Source organism: Streptopelia decaocto (assembly GCF_964273445.1).
Source record: "Streptopelia decaocto genome assembly, contig: HAP1_SCAFFOLD_389, whole genome shotgun sequence".
Lineage (NCBI taxonomy): Eukaryota > Metazoa > Chordata > Aves > Columbiformes > Columbidae > Streptopelia > Streptopelia decaocto.
Window position 1 is genome coordinate 16,952 of NW_028116072.1, and position 20,000 is coordinate 36,951.

A 20,000-nucleotide genomic window follows, 5' to 3' on the forward strand; every position below is an offset into this window, starting at 1 on the left:
CACGCCCCTAGCAACCGCGTCCCGCCAATAGGAAGGCGGCCACGTTCCCTAGCAACCGCGTCTCGCCAATAGGAACGCGGAGACGTTGCCTAGCAACCTCGCCCCGCCCCCTGCGCCCGGCATTCCGTACACCCTGGCAACCACAACCCGCCCCTTAGCAACGGCGGCTCCGCTTCGCCGTCAGTCACCCGCTCCGCCCTTCTGATTGGTGAGATGCTCTGCGCGGCTCCACCCCTCCTCCGCCAGTCATCCACTTCGCCCTTCTGATTGGTGGGATGCTCTGCGCGACTCCGCCTCCATCCGCCAGTCATCCGCCCCGCCCCTCTGATTGGTGGGAGGTTTTGCGCGGGCTGGGAGATCGCGCGGTGATTGGCCGGCGCGGAGGCTCCGCCCATTTCTCCTCAGGCTCGGCGGCGCCGTTCTCCCCGTTCCTCAGCGCCCGGCGAGGCGGCGGCTCCGGGGGCTGGTTTTGGGGTGCCGGGGGGTCCCCGGAGCCGCGTCCCGTTGGCAGCCGCACGATGGCGGCGCTGCCGCCGCGGGAGTTCGCGGCGCAGGTGCTGCCCGGGTGCGTGATCCCCACGGCGCGCCAGGGCCTGGCCCAGCTCTGGCCGCTGCTGCTGCTGTGTCTGGGGGCGCGGCTGCTGCACCGCCTGCGTGAGTGCGACCCTGGGGTGGGGGGCACCCATGGGTCTGGGGACGTGGCAGGAGTTCGGGGGGACCCTCATGAAACTGGGGGGGCAGGGTGGGCTCTGGAGGGACACCCAGGGGTTTGGGGGGCACCCATGATCTTGGGGGGGCACCCATTAAACTGGGGTGTTCACCAGGGGTTTGGGGGGCACCCATGATCCTGGGGGTGCACCCATTAAACTGGGGTGTCCACCAGGGGTTTGGGGGGCACCCATGATCTTGGGGGTGCACCCATTAAACTGGGGTGTTCACCAGGGGTTTGAGGGGCACCCATGATCCTGGGGGGGCACCCATTAAACTGGGGTGTTCACCAGGGGTTTGGGGGGCACCCATGATCCTGGGGGGCACCCATTAAACTGGGGTGTCCACCAGAGGTTTGGGGGGGCACCCATGATGCTGGGGGTGCGCCCATTAAACTGGGGTGTTCACCAGGGATTTGGGGGGGGCACCCATGATCTTGGGGGGGCACCCATTAAACTGGGGTGTTCACCAGGGGTTTGGGGGGCACCCATGATCTTGGGGGGCACCCATTAAACTGGGGTGTCCACCAGAGGTTGGGGGGGGCACCCATGATGCTGGGGGTGCGCCCATTAAACTGGGGTGTCCACCAGGGGTTTGGGGGGCACCCATGATCCTGGGGGGGCACCCATTAAACTGGGGTGTTCACCAGGGGTTTGGGGGGCACCCATGATCCTGGGGGGGCACCCATTAAACTGGGGTGTCCACCAGGGGTTTGGGGGGCACCCATGATCCTGGGGGGGCACCCATTAAACTGGGGTGTTCACCAGGGGTTTGGGGGGCACCCATGATCCTGGGGGGCACCCATTAAACTGGGGGGTCCACCAGGGGTTGGGGGGGGCACTCATGATCCTGAGGGTACACCCAGGGGGTTGGGGGCGCGCTCTGGGACTTGGGGGGCACCCATGATCCTGGGGGGGATACCCATTAAACTGGGGGTTCCCCCAGGAGCTTGGGGGGACACCCGTGATCCCGGGGTTCTCCCAGGGGTTTGGAGGGACACCCATGAGACTGGGGGTGCACCCAGGGCTCTGGGGATCTCCCAGGGGTTTGGGGGGGCACCCATGATCCTGGGGTTCACCCAGGGGTTTGGGGGGGCACCCATTAAACTGGGGTGTCCACCAGGGGTTTGGGGGGGCACCCATGATCCTGGGGTTCACCCAGGGGTTTGGGGGGCACCCATGATCCTAGGGGGGCACCCATTAAACTGGGGTGTTCACCAGGGGTTTGGGGGGGCACCCATGATCCTGGGGTTTCCAGCAGGGGTTTGGGGGGGCACCCATTAAACTGGGGGGGCACCCATTAAACTGGGGTGTTCACCAGGGGTTTGGGGGGGGCACCAATGATCCTGGGAGGACACCCATGATCCTGGGGTTCACCCAGGGGCTTGGGGAGGCACCCATGATCCTGAGGGTACACCCAGGGGTTTGGGGGGGCACCTATTAAACTGGGGTGTCCACCAGGGATTTGGGGGGGCACCCATGATCCTGGGGTTCACCCAGGGGTTTGGGGGGCACCCAAGGCTCTGAGGGTCCCCGGGGGGTTTGGGGGGACACCCTGGGCTCTGGGGGTCTCTCAGGGCTCTGAGGGTCCCCGGGGGGTTTGGGGGGACACCCTGGGCTCTGGGAGTCCCCCAGGGGTTTGTGGGGTCCCCCAGGGCTCTGGGGGTCTCTCAGGGCTCTGGGAGTCCCCCGGGGGTTTGGGGGTTCCCCCGCGCCGTGGGGGTTCACCCGTGCTCCTGGGGCCCGTTGCAGCGCTGCCGCGGGGCTGCGGCGACCTGGGCGCGGCGCTGGGGGGGCTGCTGGCGCTGCTGCGGTTCTTCGGGGCGCAGGCGCTGTGGGTGCTGCTGCTCAGCGCCCTCTGCACCCTCACCCTGCGCCTCAGCCGCCACCGCGCCCAGCGCGGGCTCTGCCTCGGCCTGGCCGCGCTCTGCTACCTGCTCATGGGGTACGGGGGGGACTGGGAGCACTGGGACAAACTGGGAGAGCGCTTTGGGGGGTATGGGGGGGATCTGGGGCACTGGGAAGCACTGGTGAGCGGGCTCTGCCTCGGCCTGGCCGCGCTCTGCTACCTGCTCATGGGGTACGGGGGGGACTGGGAGCACTGGGACAAACTGGGAGAGCGCTTTGGGGGTACTGGGAGGGACTGGGAGGCACTGGGAGGCACTGGTTAGCGGGCTCTGCCTCGGCCTGGCCGCGCTCTGCTACCTGCTCATGGGGTACAGGGGGGACTGGGAGCACTGGGACAAACTGGGAGAGCGCTTTGGGGGGGTATAGGGGGAATATGGGGGCACTGGGAGGCACTGGGAGGGGGATTGGGGGCATTAGGAGGGGGATTGGGGGCACTGGGAGGGGAGTTGGAGATACTGGGAGGGACTGGGAGAGCAGTTTGGGGGCACTGGGAGGGACTGGGAGGGGAACTGGAGATACTGGGAAGCACTGGGAGGGGGATTTGGGGTGTTAGGAGGGGGATTGGGGGAACTGGGAGGGATGCTGGGGGCACTGGGGAACACTGGGAGCAACTGGGAGGGACTGGGAGAAGGGTTTGGGGGGGTATAGGGGGGATATGGGGCACTGGGAAGGGGATCTGGGGCACTGGGAAGCACTGGTGAGCGGGCTCTGCCTCGGCCTGGCCGCGCTCTGCTACCTGCTCATGGGGTACGGGGCGCTGGGAGCACTGGGACAAACTGGGAGGCACTGGGAGAGCAGTTTGGGGGCACTGGGAGGGACTGGAAGGCACCGGGAGAGCAGTTTGGGGGCACTGGGAGGGACTGGAAGGCACTAGGAGGGGGATTGGGGGCATTAGGACAGGGATTGGGGGCACTGGGAGGGGAGTTGGAGATACTGGGAGGGACTGGGAAAGCAGTTTGGGGGCACTGGGAGGCACTGGGAGGGGGATTTGGGGTGTTAGGAGGGGGATTGGGGGAACTGGGAGGGATGCTGGGGGCACTGGGGAACACTGGGAGCAACTGAAGGCACTGGGAGAGCAGTTTGGGGGCACTGGGAGGGGCTGGGAGGGGAACTGGAGATACTGGGAGGCACTGGGAGGGGGATTTGGGGTGTTAGGAGGGGGATTGGGGGAACTGGGAGGGATGCTGGGGGCACTGGGGAACACTGGGAGCAACTGGGAGGGACTGGGAGAAGGGTTTGGGGGGGTATAGGGGGGATCTGGGGCACTGGGAAGGGGATCTGGGGCACTGGGAAGCACTGGTGAGCGGGCTCTGCCTCGGCCTGGCCGCGCTCTGCTACCTGCTCATGGGGTACGAGGCACTGGGAACACTGGGACAAACTGGGAGGCACTGGGAGAGCAGTTTGGGGGCACTGGGAGGGACTGGGAGGGGAACTGGAGATACTGGGAGGCACTGGGATGGACTGGGAGAGCTGTTTGGGGGTACTGGGAGGCACTGGGAGGGGCATTTGGGGTGTTAGGAGGGGAATTGGAGGGACTGGGAGAAGGGTTTGGGGAGACTGGGAGAGAGATCGGGGGGATACAGAGGCACTGGGATGAACTGGGGGAGCCTTCGAGGTGAACTGGGAGTGACTGGGGGTGAACTGGGAATCACTAAGATGAATTGGGGAGGTCACTGAAATGAACTGGGGTGAGGTGGGGTGGACTGGGAGTCACTGAGCAGAACTAGGGGGGTCCCTGGGGAGAACTGGGGGGGGGGTATCACTGGCCTAAACTGGGCCAAACTGGTCGCCCCCCCCAGGGAGCTCCACATGGTCGACACCGTCACGTGGCACAAGATGAGAGGTGAGACCCCCCCGGACGCCTGGGTCCCTCCCGGACGCCTGGGTCCCTCCTGAACACCTGGGTCCCCCAGACACCTGGGTCCCTCCCGGACGCCTGGGTCCCCTGGACGCCTGGGTCCGTCCCAAACTCCTGGGTCCCTCCCGAACTCCTGGGTCCCTCCTGAACTCCTGGGTCCCTCCCAAACTCCTGGGTCCCCCCCCAAACTCCTGGGTCCCTCCCGAACTCCTGGGTCCCTCCCGAACTCCTGGGTCCTCCTGAACTCCTGGGTCCCCCCTGAAACTCCTGGGTCCCTCCCGAACTCCTGGGTCCCCCCGAACGCCTGGGTCCTTTTTGAGGGTGGATCCCCCCCCATTTTGGGGTCCCCCCGGTAACCCCGCGTGGTTTCAGGGGCGCAGATGGTGGTGGCCATGAAGGCCGTGTCCCTCGGCTTTGACCTTGACCGGGGGCGCGTGACCCCGGCCGGGGGGGCGTCCCCGGGGCCGGGGGGGGACACCCCCCGATTTGGGGGGGTCCCGGGCGGGGGGGACCCGTCCCCGGTGCAGGTTTTGGGGTACCTGTGCTCCCCCGGAACCGTCATCTTCGGGCCCTGGGAGCCCTTCGGGGCCTATCTGAGAGCTGCACGCGGGCCCCCCCTGGTACGGGAGCTGGGGGGACGGGGATTTTGGGGGGTTTGGGGGATTTTGGGGGGTTTTGGGGATTTGGGGGGGTTTGGGAGGGGATTTGGGGGAGGTTGGGGGGGATTTGGGGGAGGTTTTGGGGGATTTTTGGGTGGAATTTGGGGGAATTTGGGGAGGTTTTGGGGGGAGGAATTAGGGGGTTTGGGGGGGTATTTCTCAGCAAGTTTTGGGGTGAATTGGGGGAGGTTTTGGGGGGATTTGAGGGAATGAGGGGGTTTGGGGGGAATTAGGGGATTTTGGGGGGATTTTTGAGCAAGTTTGGGGGGAATTTGGGGAAGTTTTGGGAGGGGGTTTGAGGGGATTTTGGGGGGAATTTGGGGGAGTTTAGGGGAGGTTTGGGTGAAATTTGGGTGGAATTAGGGGAAGTTTGGGGGAGGTTTGGGGGGAATTTGGGTGGAATTAGGGGTTTGGGGGGATTTTGGGTGGAATTTGGGGGAGTTTGGGGGGAATTTGGGTGGAATTAGGGGGAGGTTTGGGGGGATTTTGGGTGGAATTTGGGGTCTGAGGGGAGTTTGGGGGGAATTTGGGGGAGTTTGGGGGGAATTTGGGTGGAATTAGGGGTTTGAGGGGATTTTGGGGGGAGCTTGGGGGAGTTTGGGTGGAACTTGGGGGAGAATTTGGGGGGGTTTGGGGGTGTTCTGTGGGGATGTGGTGCTGGGGGGCCCTTGGGGTTCAGGGGGGATTTGGGGGGGGTGTGAGCAGCGGGGGGGTGCGGATTTTGGGGTGATGTGGGGTTTCTGTGGGCAGAGCTGGGCCTGGGCGCGCAAGGGGCTGCGCAGCCTGGGGCTGGCGCTGCTGTGCCTGCTGCTCTCGGCCTGCCTGGCGCCCTTCCTGTTCTCCTGCGTCCTGCCGCTCTACGAGACGCACGCGCTGCACCGGTGAGACACCCCAAAAATGGGGGCACCCCGAAACCCCCCCGCCCCGAAACCGCCCCAGTCCCGCCCAAAAAACACCCAAACCCACCCCAAATCCACCCAAAACCATCCCAAATGCACCCAAAAGCTCAGCACTCCCCACGTCTTGCTCTCCCTCTTCTGCTTTCTGCTCTATGAGATGCAAACCTGCGTCTGTGAGACACCCCGAAAATGGGGGGCACCCCTAAACCCCCCGCACCCCAAAACCGCCCCAGTCCCACCCCAAATTCACCCAAAATCCACCCAAAAAACACCCCAAATGCACCCAAAACCTGAGCACTCCCCACGTCTTGCTCTCCCTCTTCTGCCTTCTGCTCTATGAGATGCAAACCCTGCGTCTGTGAGACACCCCGAAAATGGGGGGCACCCCAAACCCCCCCACCCCAAAAGCCAACACCTGGACCCCAAAAACCACCCAAACTGACCCAAAACTGACCCAAAACCTCAGCACCCCCACCTCCCATCTTTTCTGTTCTACTCTGTGACACCCAAACCCTGCGCCCGTGAGACACCCCAAATAATAGGGGGAACACCCCAAACAATAGGGGGGCCACCCCAAAAACGGGGGGGACACCCCAAAACCCCCCAACCCCCCCCAGGACTGACCCTCTGCCTCCCCCCGGCTGCCAGGAGTGTCTTTGCCAGGTGAGATTTGGGGGTGTCTGGGCTTCTTTTTTGGGGGGGTTGAGGGATTTTGGGGACACAAGATGTGGGGGTGTCCCCCTCCACGTGCCCGTGTCCCCAGAATCCCCCGTGTGTCCCCAAAATCTCACGGTTTGTCCCCGATTTCCCCCCCGTGTGTGTGTCCTGGCGGTGGGTCCTCCCGCCCTGCAGGTGGCTCCGCGCCTACGAGAGCGCCCTCTCTTTCCACTTCAGCAACTACTTTGTGGCTTTTCTGTCTGAGGCCACGGCCACCATGGCGGGGTCAGGGGTCACCGAGCACCATGGCAACCTGCGCTGGTGAGGACCCAGGCGTCTGGGGGACCCAGGAGTTCAGGGGGACCCAGGATTTTGGAGGGAGGAAGCCAGGGGGGGCTTAGGGGGGGGACAATGGGGGTCAGGGAGACCCTGGGGGGGCTCAGGAGGGGACAATGGGGGTCAGGGGGACCCTGGGGGGCTCAGGGGGGGACAATGGGAGTCAGGGGGACCCTGGGGGGCTCGGGGGGGGTCAGGGGGACCCTGGGGGGGCTCAGGGGGCGACAATGGGGGTCAGGGAGACCCTGGGGGGGCTCAGGAGGGGACCCAGGAGTTCAGGGATCCCAGGAGTTTCAGGGGGGGACCCAGGTGTCCGAGGGACCCAGGAGTTCAGGAGGGACCCAGGCATCCGGGGGACCCAGGAGTTCAGGAGGGACCCAGGCGTCCGGGAGGGGACCCAGGCATCTGGGAGGGACCCAGGCATCCGGGGGACCCCAGGAGTTCAGGGGACCCAGGTGTCCAGGGGACCCAGGAGTTCAGGGGTCCCAGGAGTTTGCGGGGGGACCCAGGTGTCTGAGGGACCCAGGCGTTCGGGAGGGACCCAGGCGTCCGGGAGGGGACACAGGCATCTGGGAGGGACCCAGGCGTCCGGGAGAGGGGGCGTATGGGCCACGTGACCCCCGTTTGGTGCCGCCATCCGCAGGGACCTGACGGTGTCGCGGCCGCTGCGGGTGGAGCTGCCGCGGTCCATGGCCGACGTGGTGACCAACTGGAACCTGCCCATGTCCCGCTGGCTCCACACCTGTGGGTGAACTGGGAGCACTGGGAGGGGCCCCGCGGCGGGGGACACGGGCGCTGGTTTAACTGGGGGCACTGGGAGGGGCCCCGGGGCGGGGGACACGGGCGCTGGTTTGACTGGGGGCACTGGTTTAACTGGGGGCACCGGGGCGGGGGACACGGGCGCTGGTTTGACTGGGGGCACCGGGGTGGGGGACACGGGCGCTGGTTTGACTGGGGGCACCGGGGTGGGGGACACGGGCGCTGGTTTGACTGGGGGCACTGGGGGGGACACGGGCGCTGGTTTAACTGGGACGGGGGGACACGGGCGCTGGTGTAACTGGGGTCACATGGGCGCTGGTTTAACTGGGACGGGGGGACACGGGCGCTGGTTTAACTGGGACGGGGGGACACGGGCGCTGGTGTAACTGGTTGAACTGGTCCCCAGACGTGTTCCAGACCGCGCGGCGCTTGGGGACCTTCGCTGCGGTGCTGGGAACGTACGCGGTCAGCGCCCTCCTGCACGTGAGCGGCACCCCAAACGCTGACCCCCCAAAACCCCCCCGAGCCCCCCAACCCCCCCCAGATCCCTCTGAGCCCCCCAAGCCCCCCAGACACCCCCAAACCCCCCAGGTCCCCCCAAACCCTCCCCAGACTCCCCTGGGTCCCTCCCAGGTCCCTCCCAAAACCCCCATGACCCCCGTTGTTTCCCCACGTCCCCCTGACCCCCCTAAACCCTCCCCAGACCCCCCTATATCACTCTGACCCCCCAGGGTCCCCCTGACCCCCATGTCCCCCAATATCCCCCTGACCCTTTCAAGACCCCCACCCCAGGGTCCCCTGACCCCCATTGTCCCCCCCCGAGCCCCCCAGGGTCCCCCTGACCCCCATTGTCGCCCCCCGAGCCCCCCAGGGTCCCCCTGACCCCCATTGTCCCCCCCTGAGCCCCCCCAGGGTCCCCCTGACCCCCATTGTCCCCCCCCCCGAGCCCCCCAGGGTCCCCCTGACCCCCATTGTCCCCCCCTGAGCCCCCCCAGGGTCCCCCGACCCCCATTGTCCCCCCCCGAGCCCCCCCAGGGTCCCCCCCTGACCCCCATTGTCCCCCCTGAGCCCCCCCAGCGTCCCCCCCTGACCCCCATTGTCCCCCCCGAGCCCCCCAACCCCCATTGTCCCCCCCCGAGCCCCCCCAGGGTCCCCCTGACCCCCATTGGCCCCCCCTGAGCCCCCCAGGGTCCCCCTGACCCCCATTGTCCCCCCAGGGCCTCAGTTTCCACTTGGCCGCCGTCCTCCTGTCCCTCGGCCTCATCACCTACGTGGAGCACAGTGAGCGCCGCCCCTTTAAGGGCCAGGGGGCGGGGCCAGGGGTGGGGGCGTGGCCAGGGAGATGGGGCAGAGAATGAGGGGAATGGGAAGAACCAGGGGGCGGAGCCTAAGGGAGTGGGTGGGGCCTAAAAAGGTGGGGGGGCCTTGAGGTGTGGGTGGGGACTTGAGAGAAATGGGTGGAGCCTAGAGGGAGGTGGGTGGGGCTTAACGGGGGTGTGGCTTGATAGAGATTAATAGGTGGGCAGGGCTTAATGCAGTGCGTTGGGCTTAATGAGGGTGTGGCTTAATGGGGGTGTGACTTAACAAAGTGGGTGTGGCTCAATGGGGTGGGACTTAATGGGGTGGGTGGGGCTTAATGGGGTGTGGGTCAATAGGGTGGGTGGGGCTTAACGGGGTGTGACTTAATGGGGTGGGTGTGGCTCAATGGGGTGGGACTTAATGGGGTAGGTGTGGCTCAATGGGGTGGGACTTAATGGGGTGGGTGTGGCTTAATGGGGTGGGACTTAATGGGGTGGGTGGGGCTTAATGGGGGTGCGGCATAATGGGGTGGGTGGAGCCTGGAAGGCATGGGCGGGGCTACAGCAGGTGGGTGGAGCCTGAGGAGGCAGCGCTGGGGGGTGGAGCCTGGAGGGAGCCACATGGTCCTGAGCTGGGGGAGGGGCCAGGGGTACCGAGCCGGGGGGGCGGGGCCTGTGCGAGGGGGCGTGTCCCGCTCTGAGCCCGCCCCCCACAGCGCTGCGCCGCCGCTTGGCCGCCCTGCTGGACGCCTGCGTCCTGTCCAAGCGCTGCCCCCCCGGCTGCGCCCACCGCCACAAGGACGTGAGTGACACACGGGGGGGACACGGGGGCCGCGGGGTGTCCCCCGGTCCCCGACACCCCCCGTCCCCCCAGGCGCTGTGGGTGCGGGCGCTGAACGCGGCGCTGGGGGCGCTGGCGCTGTTCCACCTGGCCTACCTGGGCGCCCTGTTCGACATGGAGGCCGACGACACCGTGGAGGAGCAGGTGGGGGTGCACCCAAACCCCGAGGTTCACCCCAAAACCCCCGGGGTTCACCTCGAAACCCCTGGCATTCAAGCCCCCAAGATTCACCCCAAAATTCCCTCAATTGGCCTCAGAACCGGCACCAACCCCCCAAGTCTGAGTGGGTCAGGGCGCCATCTTGGGAGGGTCAGGGCATCATAATGGGACATTGGGCGCCATATTGGGAGGGTCAGGGCACCATAATGGGACATTGGGCGCCATCTTGGGAGGGTCAGGGCATCATAATGGGACATTGGGCGCCATATTGGGAGGGTCAGGGCGCCATAATGGGGCATTGGGCGCCATCTTGGGAGGGTCAGGGCACCATAATGGGACATTGGGCGCCATCTTGGGAGGGTCAGGGCACCATAATGGGACATTGGGCGCCATCTTGGGAGGGTCAGGGCGCCATAATGGAGCATTGGGCGCCATATTGGGAGGGTCAGGGCACCATAATGGGACATTGGGCGCCATCTTGGGAGGGTCAGGGCACCATAATGGGACATTGGGCGCCATCTTGGGAGGGTCAGGGCACCATAATGGGGCATTGGGCGCCATCTTGAGAGGGTCAGGGCACCATAATGGGACATTGGGCGCCATCTTGGGAGGGCCAGGGTGCCATAATGGGACATTGGGCGCCATCTTGGGAGGGTCAGGGCACCATAATGGGACATTGGGAGCCATCTTGGGAGGGTCAGGGTGCCATCTTGGGTGTCCCCCTTGCCATAATTGGGCGTTGGGCGCCATCTTGGGTGTACCTCTGCCATAATGGGACATTGGGCGCCATCTTGGGAAGGTCCTGACACCACATTGTGTGTGGCCAGGTGCCATCTTGGGTGTCCCACCTACCATAATGGGACATTGGGCACCGTTCTGGGCGTGTCTGGATGCCATATAGCGTGTCCCCCCCCTTTCCATAGGGTTACGGGATGTCCTACACCATCCGCAAGTGGTCGGAGCTGCACTGGGCCAGTCACTGGGTGACCCTGGGCTGCTGGGTGCTCGCCCGGCTCCTGCGCTGAGGAACTGGGAGCACTGGGAGGCACTGGGAGGACCAACGGACCATAGAGAGCAGCCACACTTCCCCCCTGCCCGCTGCCCGGCAAGGCCTCTCTATGGTTCCCCCACCCCTATTGGGCAGAAGTGGCGTCACGCGGCCGGGACCAATAAAAGGCTGCGCTCGCTTCTTCCCGCTCACGGGCAGCCAATGGGAGGCCGCGCTTCTCCCCTATAGACCCTGGAGGCGCTGGTTGACCCAAACTGGCCAATTTTATCCCAAAACAGACATGAAACGTGGGGCCCTGGGGGGCATCTATAGGGCCTGGGGGGGACCATATGGTCCCTATAGGGCTTGGGGGGGTCCATATGTTTCCTATAGGGCCTGGGGGGTCCATCAGAAGCTTTTGTCCTTGGAGGGGAACCTGCAAGAGAGAGAGAGACCCCAGGGTTGGGGGCGTCCCTATGGATTCTATAGGTCCCAGGGGGGCCCTACAGCTCTAGGGCGTCTCTGTAGGCTCCAGGGATTCCCTATGGGCTCTATAGGGGTTCCCGGGAGGGTCCCTAAGGCTCCTATATAGTCCCAGGGGGGTCTCTATAGGCTCTGGGGGCGGGTCCCTATGGATTCTATAGGTCTCCTATGGATTCCATGGGGTCCCCTATGGATCCTGTAGGTCCCTGTGGGTTCTCTAGGGGCTCCTATGGAGTCCTTATGGGTTCCTATGGATCCTATAGGTTGTTAGTGGGTTAGTTCACGCGGGGGGTCCCAAATCCGCCTTTATTGGCCCCGATTGGTCGTTAAAAACGCGCCGGCCCCGCCCCCCCTATAAAATCTGTACATTTGCCTAACGAGCCCCCTTAACAAACCCGGGGGCTCGCGGTTAATGAGCGTTAATGAGGCCCCAGCGGCCCCTCGTTAACTAACGAGGTCCTGGGTCCTTGTCGCTTAATGAACCTTAATGAGTCTCAGTCTAATGAACCCCAAGATCCAGGTCCTTCGGCTCCTAACGAACCCCGAGGGGCCGGCGCCTTAATGAGGCTCCAGCTCTTAATGAACCTCAAGATCCTGGTTCCTCATCTTCTGATGAACCTTAATGAGTTCCCACCACCTTCTAATGACCTTAACGAGCGTCCACCACCCAATGAACCCGAGAGCTTGATCCTCATCCTCTAATGAACCTTAATGAGTGTCCATCTCCTAATGAACCCAAGATCTTGATCCTCATCATCTAATGAACCTTAATGAGTCTCTGTCTCCTAATGAGCCCAAGATCTTGATCCTCACCATCTAATGAACCTTAATGAGTCTCTGTCTCCTAATGAGCCCAAGAGCTTGATCCTCATCATCTAATGAACCTTAATGAGTCTCTGTCTCCTAATGAGCCCAAGAGCTTGATCCTCATCCTCTAATGAACCTTAATGAGTCTCTGTCTCCTAACGAACCCAAGATCTTGATCCTCATCATCTGGTGTTCCTTAATGAGTTCCCACCACCTTCTAATGAACCTTAATGAGTGTCCATCTCCTAATGAACCCAAGATCTTGATCCTCATCATCTGGTGTTCCTTAATGAGTTCCCACCACCTTCTAATGAACCTTAATGAATGTCCACCACCCAACGAGCCCCAAGATCTTGATCCTCATCCCCTAATGAACCCATTGAGTTCCTGCTCACTTGATGTTCCTTAATGAGTCTCTGTCTCCTAATGAACCCAAGATCTTGATCATCATCATCTGTGTTCCTTAATGAGTTCCCACCACCTCCTAATGCACCTTAATGAGTGTCCATCTCCTAATGAACCCAAGATCTTGCCCCTCACCCTCTAACGAACCCATTGGGCTCCCGCTCACCTGATGTCCCTTAACGAGCTCCCACCACCTCCTAATGAACCTTAATGAGTGTCCATCTCCTAATGAACCCAAGATCTTGCCCCTCACCCTCTAACGAACCCATTGGGCTCCCGCTCACCTGCTGTCCCTCACCGAGCTCCCACCACCTCCTAATGAACCTTAATGAGTCTCTGTCTCCTAATGAACCCAAGATCTTGATCCTCATCCTCTAATGAATCCATTGGGTTCCTGCTCACCTGATGTTCCTTAATGAATTCCCACCACCTCCTAATGAACCCAAGATCTTGATCCTCATCGTCTAATGAACCTTAATGAGTGTCCATCTCCTAATGAACCCAAGGTCTTGATCCTCATCATCTAATGAACCTTAATGAGTGTCCATATCCTAATGAACCTCAAGATCTTGGTCCTCATCATCTGGTGTTCCTTAATGAGTTCCCACCACCTTCTAATGAACCTTAATGAGTCTCTGTCTCCTAATGAACCCAAGATCTTGATCCTCATTATCTAATGAACCTTAAAGAGTCTCCACCACCCAATGAGCCCCAAGATCTTGATCCTCATCATCTAATGAACCCATTGGGTTCTTGCTCACTTATGTTCCTTAATGAGTTCCCACCACCTCCTAATGAACCCAAGATCTTGATCCTCATCATGTGATGAACCCATTGGGTTCCTGCTCACTTGATGTTCCTTAATGAGTTCCCACCACCTCCTAATGACCCTTAATGAGTCTCTGTCTCCTAATGAACCCAAGATCTTGCCCCTCACCCTCTAACGAACCCATTGGGCTCCCGCTCACCTGCTGTCCCTTAACGAGCTCCCACCACCTCCCAGCGCCCTCACGAGCGTCCACCACCCAGGACCCCCCGGATCCTGGTCCCCCCGCCCCCCGCCCCCCGCGGTTACGCCGCCACTGACTTGTCCCCCCCGTGTCCTTGCGCCGCGGGGCCGCGTTCCCGCGCCGGCCGCCCGTACAGGTACACGGCCAGCAGCACCATGGCCGTCCCGGCCAGGAACGGCGCCCGCGGCCGGAAGCCGAACAGCTGCACGGAGGCGGCGGTCGACGCCACCACCGCCAGCGCCGTGGCGAAGCCCTTGAGGATGTTGTCGGCGTATCTCACCACCACGGCCACCAGCAGCCCGCCGGCCGCCTGGTTCACCACCACGGCCCACACGGCCGCGTTGTAGCCGTAGAAGAAGCCCAGCGCGGCCACCGAGGAGCCCTCGGCCAGCAGCATGGCCAGCAGCGCCACCACGGTGCCCACGGCGCCCAGCTGCACGTTGCGCAGCCAGATGGAGCCGCCCGTGCTCTTGAGCAGCCGCTCGAAGTAGACGCCGGCGAAGCCCGAGGACAAGCAGGAGGTGACCACGGCCGCCAGCCCCACCAGCTGGTTCTGGGGGGGACCCGGCGCCGCGGACGGGGACGCCGGGGACGCCGGGGACGGCGCCAGCTGGTCGGTCTGCACCAGCGCCACCCCCAGGAACAGCAGCGCCAGCGACACCCACTGCGTGCGCGACAGCGACGTGCCCAGCAGCAGCACCGAGAACACGGCCGTGGTCAGGATCTTCAGCTGGTACGTGACCTGCGGGACATGGGACAGTCAGGGGACGTGGGGACAGTCAGGGGATATGGGGACATGGGACAGTGAGGGGACATGGGGACAGTCAGGGGATATGGGGACATGGGACAGTGAGGGGACATGGGGACAGTGAGGGGACATGGGGACAGTCAGGGGACATGGGGACATGGGGACATGGGGACATGGGGACATGGGGACAGGACAGAGGACACGGCCGTGGGCAGGATCTGCAGCTGGTACGTGACCTGTGGGACATGGGGACAGTGAGGGGACGTGGGGACAGTCGGGGGATATGGGGACATGGGACAGTGAGGGGACATGGGGACAGTCAGGGGACATGGGGACAGGACAGAGGACACGGCCGTGGTCAGGATCTTCAGCTGGTACGTGACCTGTGGGACATGGGACAGTCAGGGGACATGGGGACAGTGAGGGGACATGGGGACATGGGGACAGGACAGAGGACACGGCCGTGGGCAGGATCTTCAGCTGGTACGTGACCTGTGGGGACAGGGGACACAGGACAGTGAGGGGACATGGGACAGAGGACACGACCGTGGTCAGGATCTTCAGCTGGTACGTGACCTGTGGGGACAGGGGACATGGGGACAGTGAGGGGACATGGGGACAGTGAGGGGACACGGGGACAGTCAGGGGACATGGGGACATGGGGACAGGACAGAGGACACGGCCGTGGGCAGGATCTTCAGCTGGTACGTGACCTGTGGGACATGGGACAGTCAGGGGACATGGGGACAGTCAGGGGACGTGGGGACATGGGGACAGTCAGGGGACGTGGGGACAGGACAGAGGACACAGGGACAGGGACATGGGGACAGTCAGGGGACATGGGGACACGGCTGTGGTCAGGATCTGCAGCTGGTATGTCACCTGCGGGACATGGGGACAGTGAGGGGACACCAAGGGGACATGGGGACAGGGACAAGGGGACAGACCAGAGAAGATGTGCAGCTGGTTGGTGACCTGTGGGGACACTCCAGGGACAGTGACACAGGGACACAGGGACACAAGGACAGCGGGACAGGGACACAGCGTCCCCAGGTGCCACCAGGTCCCCAATCTCCCCATTATCCCCATTGTCCCCACTGTCCCCAATATCCTCATTATCTCCAATGTCCCCAAATGTCCCCAGTGTCCCTGATGTCCTGAGTGTCCCCAAGTCCCCATTACCCTGATGTCCCTGATGTCCCCAAATGTCCCCAGTGTCCTCAGTATCCTCAGTGTCCCCAATGTCCTCATTGTCCCCATTATCCCCAATGTCCCCATCATCCCCGATGTCCCCATCATCCCTGATGTCCCCAACGTCCCCAACGTCCCCATTGTCCCCAACGTCCCCATTGTCCCCAACGTCCCCATTGTCCCCAGTGTCCCCATTGTCCCCAATGTCCCCATTGTCCCCAATGTCCCCAGCGTCCCCATTATCCCCAGTGTCCCCATTATCCCCAACGTCCCCATCGTCCCCATTATCCCCAATGTCCCCATTATCCCCAATGTCCCCAACGTCCCCATTGTCCCCATTGTCCCCAACGTCCCCATTATCCTCATTATCCCCATTGTCCCCAATGTCCCCATTATCCCCAACATCCCCATTATCCCCAATGTCCCCAACGTCCCCATTATCCCCAATGTCCCCAATGTCCCCATTATCCCCAATGTCCCCATTATCCCCAATGTCCCCATTATCCCCAATGTCCCCAACGTCCCCATTGTCCCCGCTGTCCCCAATGTCCCCGTTGTCACCTGGAAGGTGGCGGCGGGCAGGTTGGAGATGGCCACGTACTGCAGGTTGTTCTGGAAGGTGTAGATGAGGGAGGGGACAGCCAGGCGCAGCGTGTCCCCAGCGTGGCCCAGCACCGCGTCCCGCAGCGCCAGCGCCGTCTGCCGCACGCTGCCTGCGACAACGGGACAGCGGGTCACCCCGTGTCCCCAAGTGTCCCCAAGTGTCCCCAAGTGTCCCCAACGCGTCCCGCAGCGCCAGCGCCGTCTGCCGCACGCTGCCTGCGACAACGGGACAGCGGGTCACCCCGTGTCCCCAAGTGTCCCCAAGTGTCCCCAAGTGTCCCCAAGTGTCCCCAAGTGTCCCCAACGTGTCCCGCAGCGCCAGCGCCGTCTGCCGCACGCTGCCTGCGACAACGGGACAGCGGGTCACCCCGTGTCCCCAAGTGTCCCCAACGTGTCCCCAACGTGTCCCCAACGTGTCCCGCAGCGCCAGCGCCGTCTGCCGCACGCTGCCTGCGACAACGGGACAGCGGGTCACCCGTGTCCCCAAGTGTCCCCAAGTGTCCCCAAGTGTCCCCACCGCGTCCCGCAGCGCCAGCGCCGTCTGCCGCACGCTGCCTGTGACAACGGGGACACACGGTGTCCCCAAGTGTCCCCAAGTGTCCCCAGCGTGGCCCAGCACCGCGTCCCACAGCGCCAGCGCCGTCTGCCGCACACTGCCTGCGACAATGGGGACACACGGTGTCCCCAAGTGTCCCCAACGTGTCTCCAATGTCCTCAGTGTCCCCCCGTGTCCCAAGTGTCCCCTGATGTCCCCCCCATATCCCCAAGTATCTCCAATGTGCCCTCGTGTCCTCCAGTACCTCCCGATGTCCCCTGATGTCCCCAACTATCCCCAATGTCCCCAAAGTGTCTCCAATGTCCTCAGTGTCCCCAGTGTCCCCTGATGTCCCCCCCATGTCCCCAAGTATCTCCAATGTGCCCTCGTGTCCTCCAGTACCCCGCAATGTCCCCTGATGTCCCCAACTATCCACAAGTTCTACCCAATGTCTCTGATGTCCCCAATATCCCCGATGTCCCCAAGTACCCCCAACATCCCCTCGTGTCCCCAAGTGTCCCTGGTGACAGAGCAGGACACAGTCACTCCCACCATGTCCCCAAGTGTCCCCCAATGTCCCCAAGTGTCCCCCAATGTCCCCAAGTGTCCCCTGTGTCCCCAGCCATCCCCAATGTCCCCAAATATCCCCCCATGTCCCCTCTGTGTCCCCTCAGACCCCCCTCCCTGATGTCCCCATAGTCCCCAATGTCCCCAGTGTCCCCAATCACCCCAACGTCCCAAATCGTCCCCAGTGTCCCCAATGTCCTCAATCACCACAATGTCCCCAATCACCCCATTGCCCCCAATGCCCCCGTTGCCCCAATGTCCCCATTGCCCCCAATGTCCCAAATCACCCCATTGCCCCCAACGTCCCCATTGTCCCCAACGTCCCCATTGTCCCCAATGTCCCCAATGTCCCCAACGTCCCCATGTCCCCATTGCCCCCAATGTCCCCAATCACCCCATTGCCCCCAATGTCCCCAGTGTCCCCAATGTCCCCAACGTCCCCATGTCCCCATTGCCGCCAATGTCCCCAATCACCCCATTGCCCCCAATGTCCCCATTGCCCCCAATGTCCCATTGCCCCCAATGTCCCCATTACCCCCAATCACCCCATTGCCCCCAATGTCCCCACTGTCCCCGTGTCCCCGTGCTCACCGCGGTGCTGCACGAGCAGCAGCAGCAGCCCGGCCGTGCCCTTCATGGCCTCGGCCAGCACCCCAGCTATTGTGTCCCCATGTCCCCAATGTCCCAAACCACCCCATTGCCCCCAATGTCCCAAACCACCCCATTCCCCCCACTGTCCCCATTGCCCCCACTGTCCCCATTGCCCCCACTGTCCCCGTGTCCCCGTGCTCACCGCGGTGCTGCACGAGCAGCAGCAGCAGCCCGGCCGTGCCCTTCATGGCCTCGGCCAGCACCACGGCGGTGCTGGGCAGGAACCGCTCCCCCGGCCGCGTGCGCACGTACCGGATGCTGAGCACCAGCGAGGCGTTCTGCAGCACCAGCACCCCCAGGCTGGCCAGGCGCAGCCGGCGGGACCCTGCGGCCAGACCCACACATTGACCCACAGACACCCAGAACTGACCCATAGACACCCAGAACTGACCCATAGACACCCAGAACTGACCCACAGACACCCAGAACTGACCCACAGACACCCAGAACTGACCCACAGACACCCAGAACGGACCCATAGACACCCAGAACTGACCCATAGACACCCAGAACTGACCCACAGACACCCAGAACTGACCCATAGACACCCAGAACTGACCCACAGACACCCAGAACTGACCCATAGACACCCAGAACGGACCCATAGACACCCAGAACTGACCCACAGACACCCAGAACTGACCCAAACCGGACCCAGAACGGACCCAGAACTGACCCAGAACTGACCCAGAACTGACCCAGAACTCCCCCCATGCCGGGCAGGTGGAGTCAATGGGACCCTGAGGGTCAGACCCACACATTGACCCATAGACACCCAGAACTGACCCAAAAATGAACCCGGAATGGACCCAGAACTGAGCTATAGTGACCCAGAACGGACCCAGAACTGACCCAGAACTGAGCTATAGTGACCCAGAACGGACCCAGAACTGACCCAGAACTGAGCTATTGTGACCCAGAATGGACCCAGAACTGACCCAGATCTGCCCCCCAGACCAGGCAGGTGGAGTCAATGGGACCCTGGGGGTCAGACCCACACATTGACCCACAACTGACCCACAGACACCCAGGGCTGACCCAAAACTGTCCAAAAATGACCCCAGAACGGACCCAGAACTGAGCTACAGTGACCCAGAATGGACCCAGAACTGAGCTACAGTGACCCAGAACGGACCCAGAACTGACCCAGAACTGAGCTATAGTGACCCAGAACGGACCCAGAACTGCCCCCCAGGCTGCCCAGGCCCCTATGGGCCTCCCTATAGCCCCCACATCCCCCCCATATCCCCCTATGGACCCCTCTATAGGCTCAGATCCCCCTATAGCCCCCCCACACCCCCTATATCCCCCCTATATCCCCCCATGGACCCCTCTATAGGCTCAGATCGCCCTATAGCCCCCCCACACCCCCTATATCCCCCCTATATCCCCCCATGGACCCCTCTATAGGCTCAGATCGCCCTATAGCCCCCCCCACACCCCCTATATCCCCCCTATATCCCCCCATGGACCCCTCTATAGGCTCAGATCGCCCTATAGCCCCCCCCACACCCCCTCTATAGGCCCCAGACCCCCTTACAGGCCCCTACGGACCCTATAGGTCCCCCCCCCCGCGCGCCCCCTTTCCCGCGCACCTTTGGCGCTTCCCGCTCGGTCTCTGTCGCCGTCGCCTCCTCCTCCCGCCGCCGCCGCTGCCATGGTGGCACCTGCCCGGCCCGGCCGCGCCGCTTCCGCATCGCGCGTCACTTCCGCCGCCGCTCTGGGCCGCCACGGCCGCTGGAGCACAGCGGGACAGTAGAGAAAAGGGTGGGGCTTGGCTAGAGAGGAGTCACTGGAGGACCGAGGTGGGGTGGGGGGGGGTATTCCGACACGCCCCCTTTGGCGCGGTTGGCCAATCACCGCGCGGGCCTCGCGCCCTTCGCGCTCTTTCCCTTCCCGCCCAATCGCCGCGCTCCTCGTCGGCCACACCT

General features: G+C 63.1%; 2 protein-coding genes and 1 long non-coding RNA gene across 7 annotated transcripts; 1 reads left to right on the plus strand and 2 right to left on the minus strand.

The window, feature by feature from the left end:
- Nucleotides 1-380: 380 nt before the first annotated feature.
- Nucleotides 381-12,628, plus strand: PORCN (porcupine O-acyltransferase). The gene is made up of 13 exons (XM_082077019.1): nucleotides 381-654; nucleotides 2,460-2,652; nucleotides 4,415-4,458; nucleotides 4,846-5,093; nucleotides 5,883-6,013; nucleotides 6,680-6,694; nucleotides 6,884-7,009; nucleotides 7,668-7,768; nucleotides 8,190-8,266; nucleotides 9,001-9,064; nucleotides 9,798-9,883; nucleotides 9,956-10,066; nucleotides 11,005-12,628. The coding sequence occupies exons 1-13, from the start codon at nucleotides 519-521 to the stop codon at nucleotides 11,104-11,106; spliced, it is 1,434 nt and encodes a 477-aa protein (XP_081933145.1). The 5' UTR covers nucleotides 381-518; the 3' UTR covers nucleotides 11,107-12,628.
- On the minus strand, nucleotides 11,845-13,774 carry LOC309452386. 5 transcript variants are annotated; one of them, XR_014186534.1, is made up of 4 exons: nucleotides 13,615-13,693; nucleotides 13,195-13,437; nucleotides 12,950-13,104; nucleotides 11,845-12,773 (listed from the first exon to the last, which is right to left on the minus strand). It is a non-coding gene; the product is annotated as an uncharacterized lncRNA (long non-coding RNA). The 5 variants fall into 5 exon arrangements; XR_014186535.1 differs by lacking the exon at nucleotides 13,615-13,693 and adding an exon at nucleotides 13,447-13,507 and having other exon boundaries at nucleotides 13,195-13,387; XR_014186536.1 differs by lacking the exon at nucleotides 13,615-13,693 and having other exon boundaries at nucleotides 13,195-13,324; nucleotides 13,416-13,494.
- LOC309452387 (UDP-galactose translocator-like) lies at nucleotides 13,773-19,779 on the minus strand (the record flags this gene model as incomplete). Its single annotated transcript, XM_082077020.1, is given in 6 exon segments — nucleotides 13,773-13,806; nucleotides 13,848-13,895; nucleotides 13,897-14,516; nucleotides 16,275-16,426; nucleotides 18,212-18,394; nucleotides 19,665-19,779. Coding segments are annotated over 6 exon segments (1,101 nt in total). The 5' UTR covers nucleotides 19,729-19,779.
- Between the last annotated feature and the right edge of the window lie 221 nt (nucleotides 19,780-20,000).

What these genes read in the sequence shown, in the direction of transcription:
- PORCN (XM_082077019.1), top strand. Translation starts at nt 519, where the DNA reads ATGGCGGCGCTGCCGCCGCGGGAGTTCGCGGCGCAGGTGCTGCCCGGG. An exon ending in CGGTCAGCGCCCTCCTGCAC is followed by an intron (nt 8,267 to 9,000) that starts GTGAGCGGCACC and finishes TTGTCCCCCCAG; the next exon opens with GGCCTCAGTTTCCACTTGGC. An exon ending in CATCACCTACGTGGAGCACA is followed by an intron (nt 9,065 to 9,797) that starts GTGAGCGCCGCC and finishes CGCCCCCCACAG; the next exon opens with CGCTGCGCCGCCGCTTGGCC.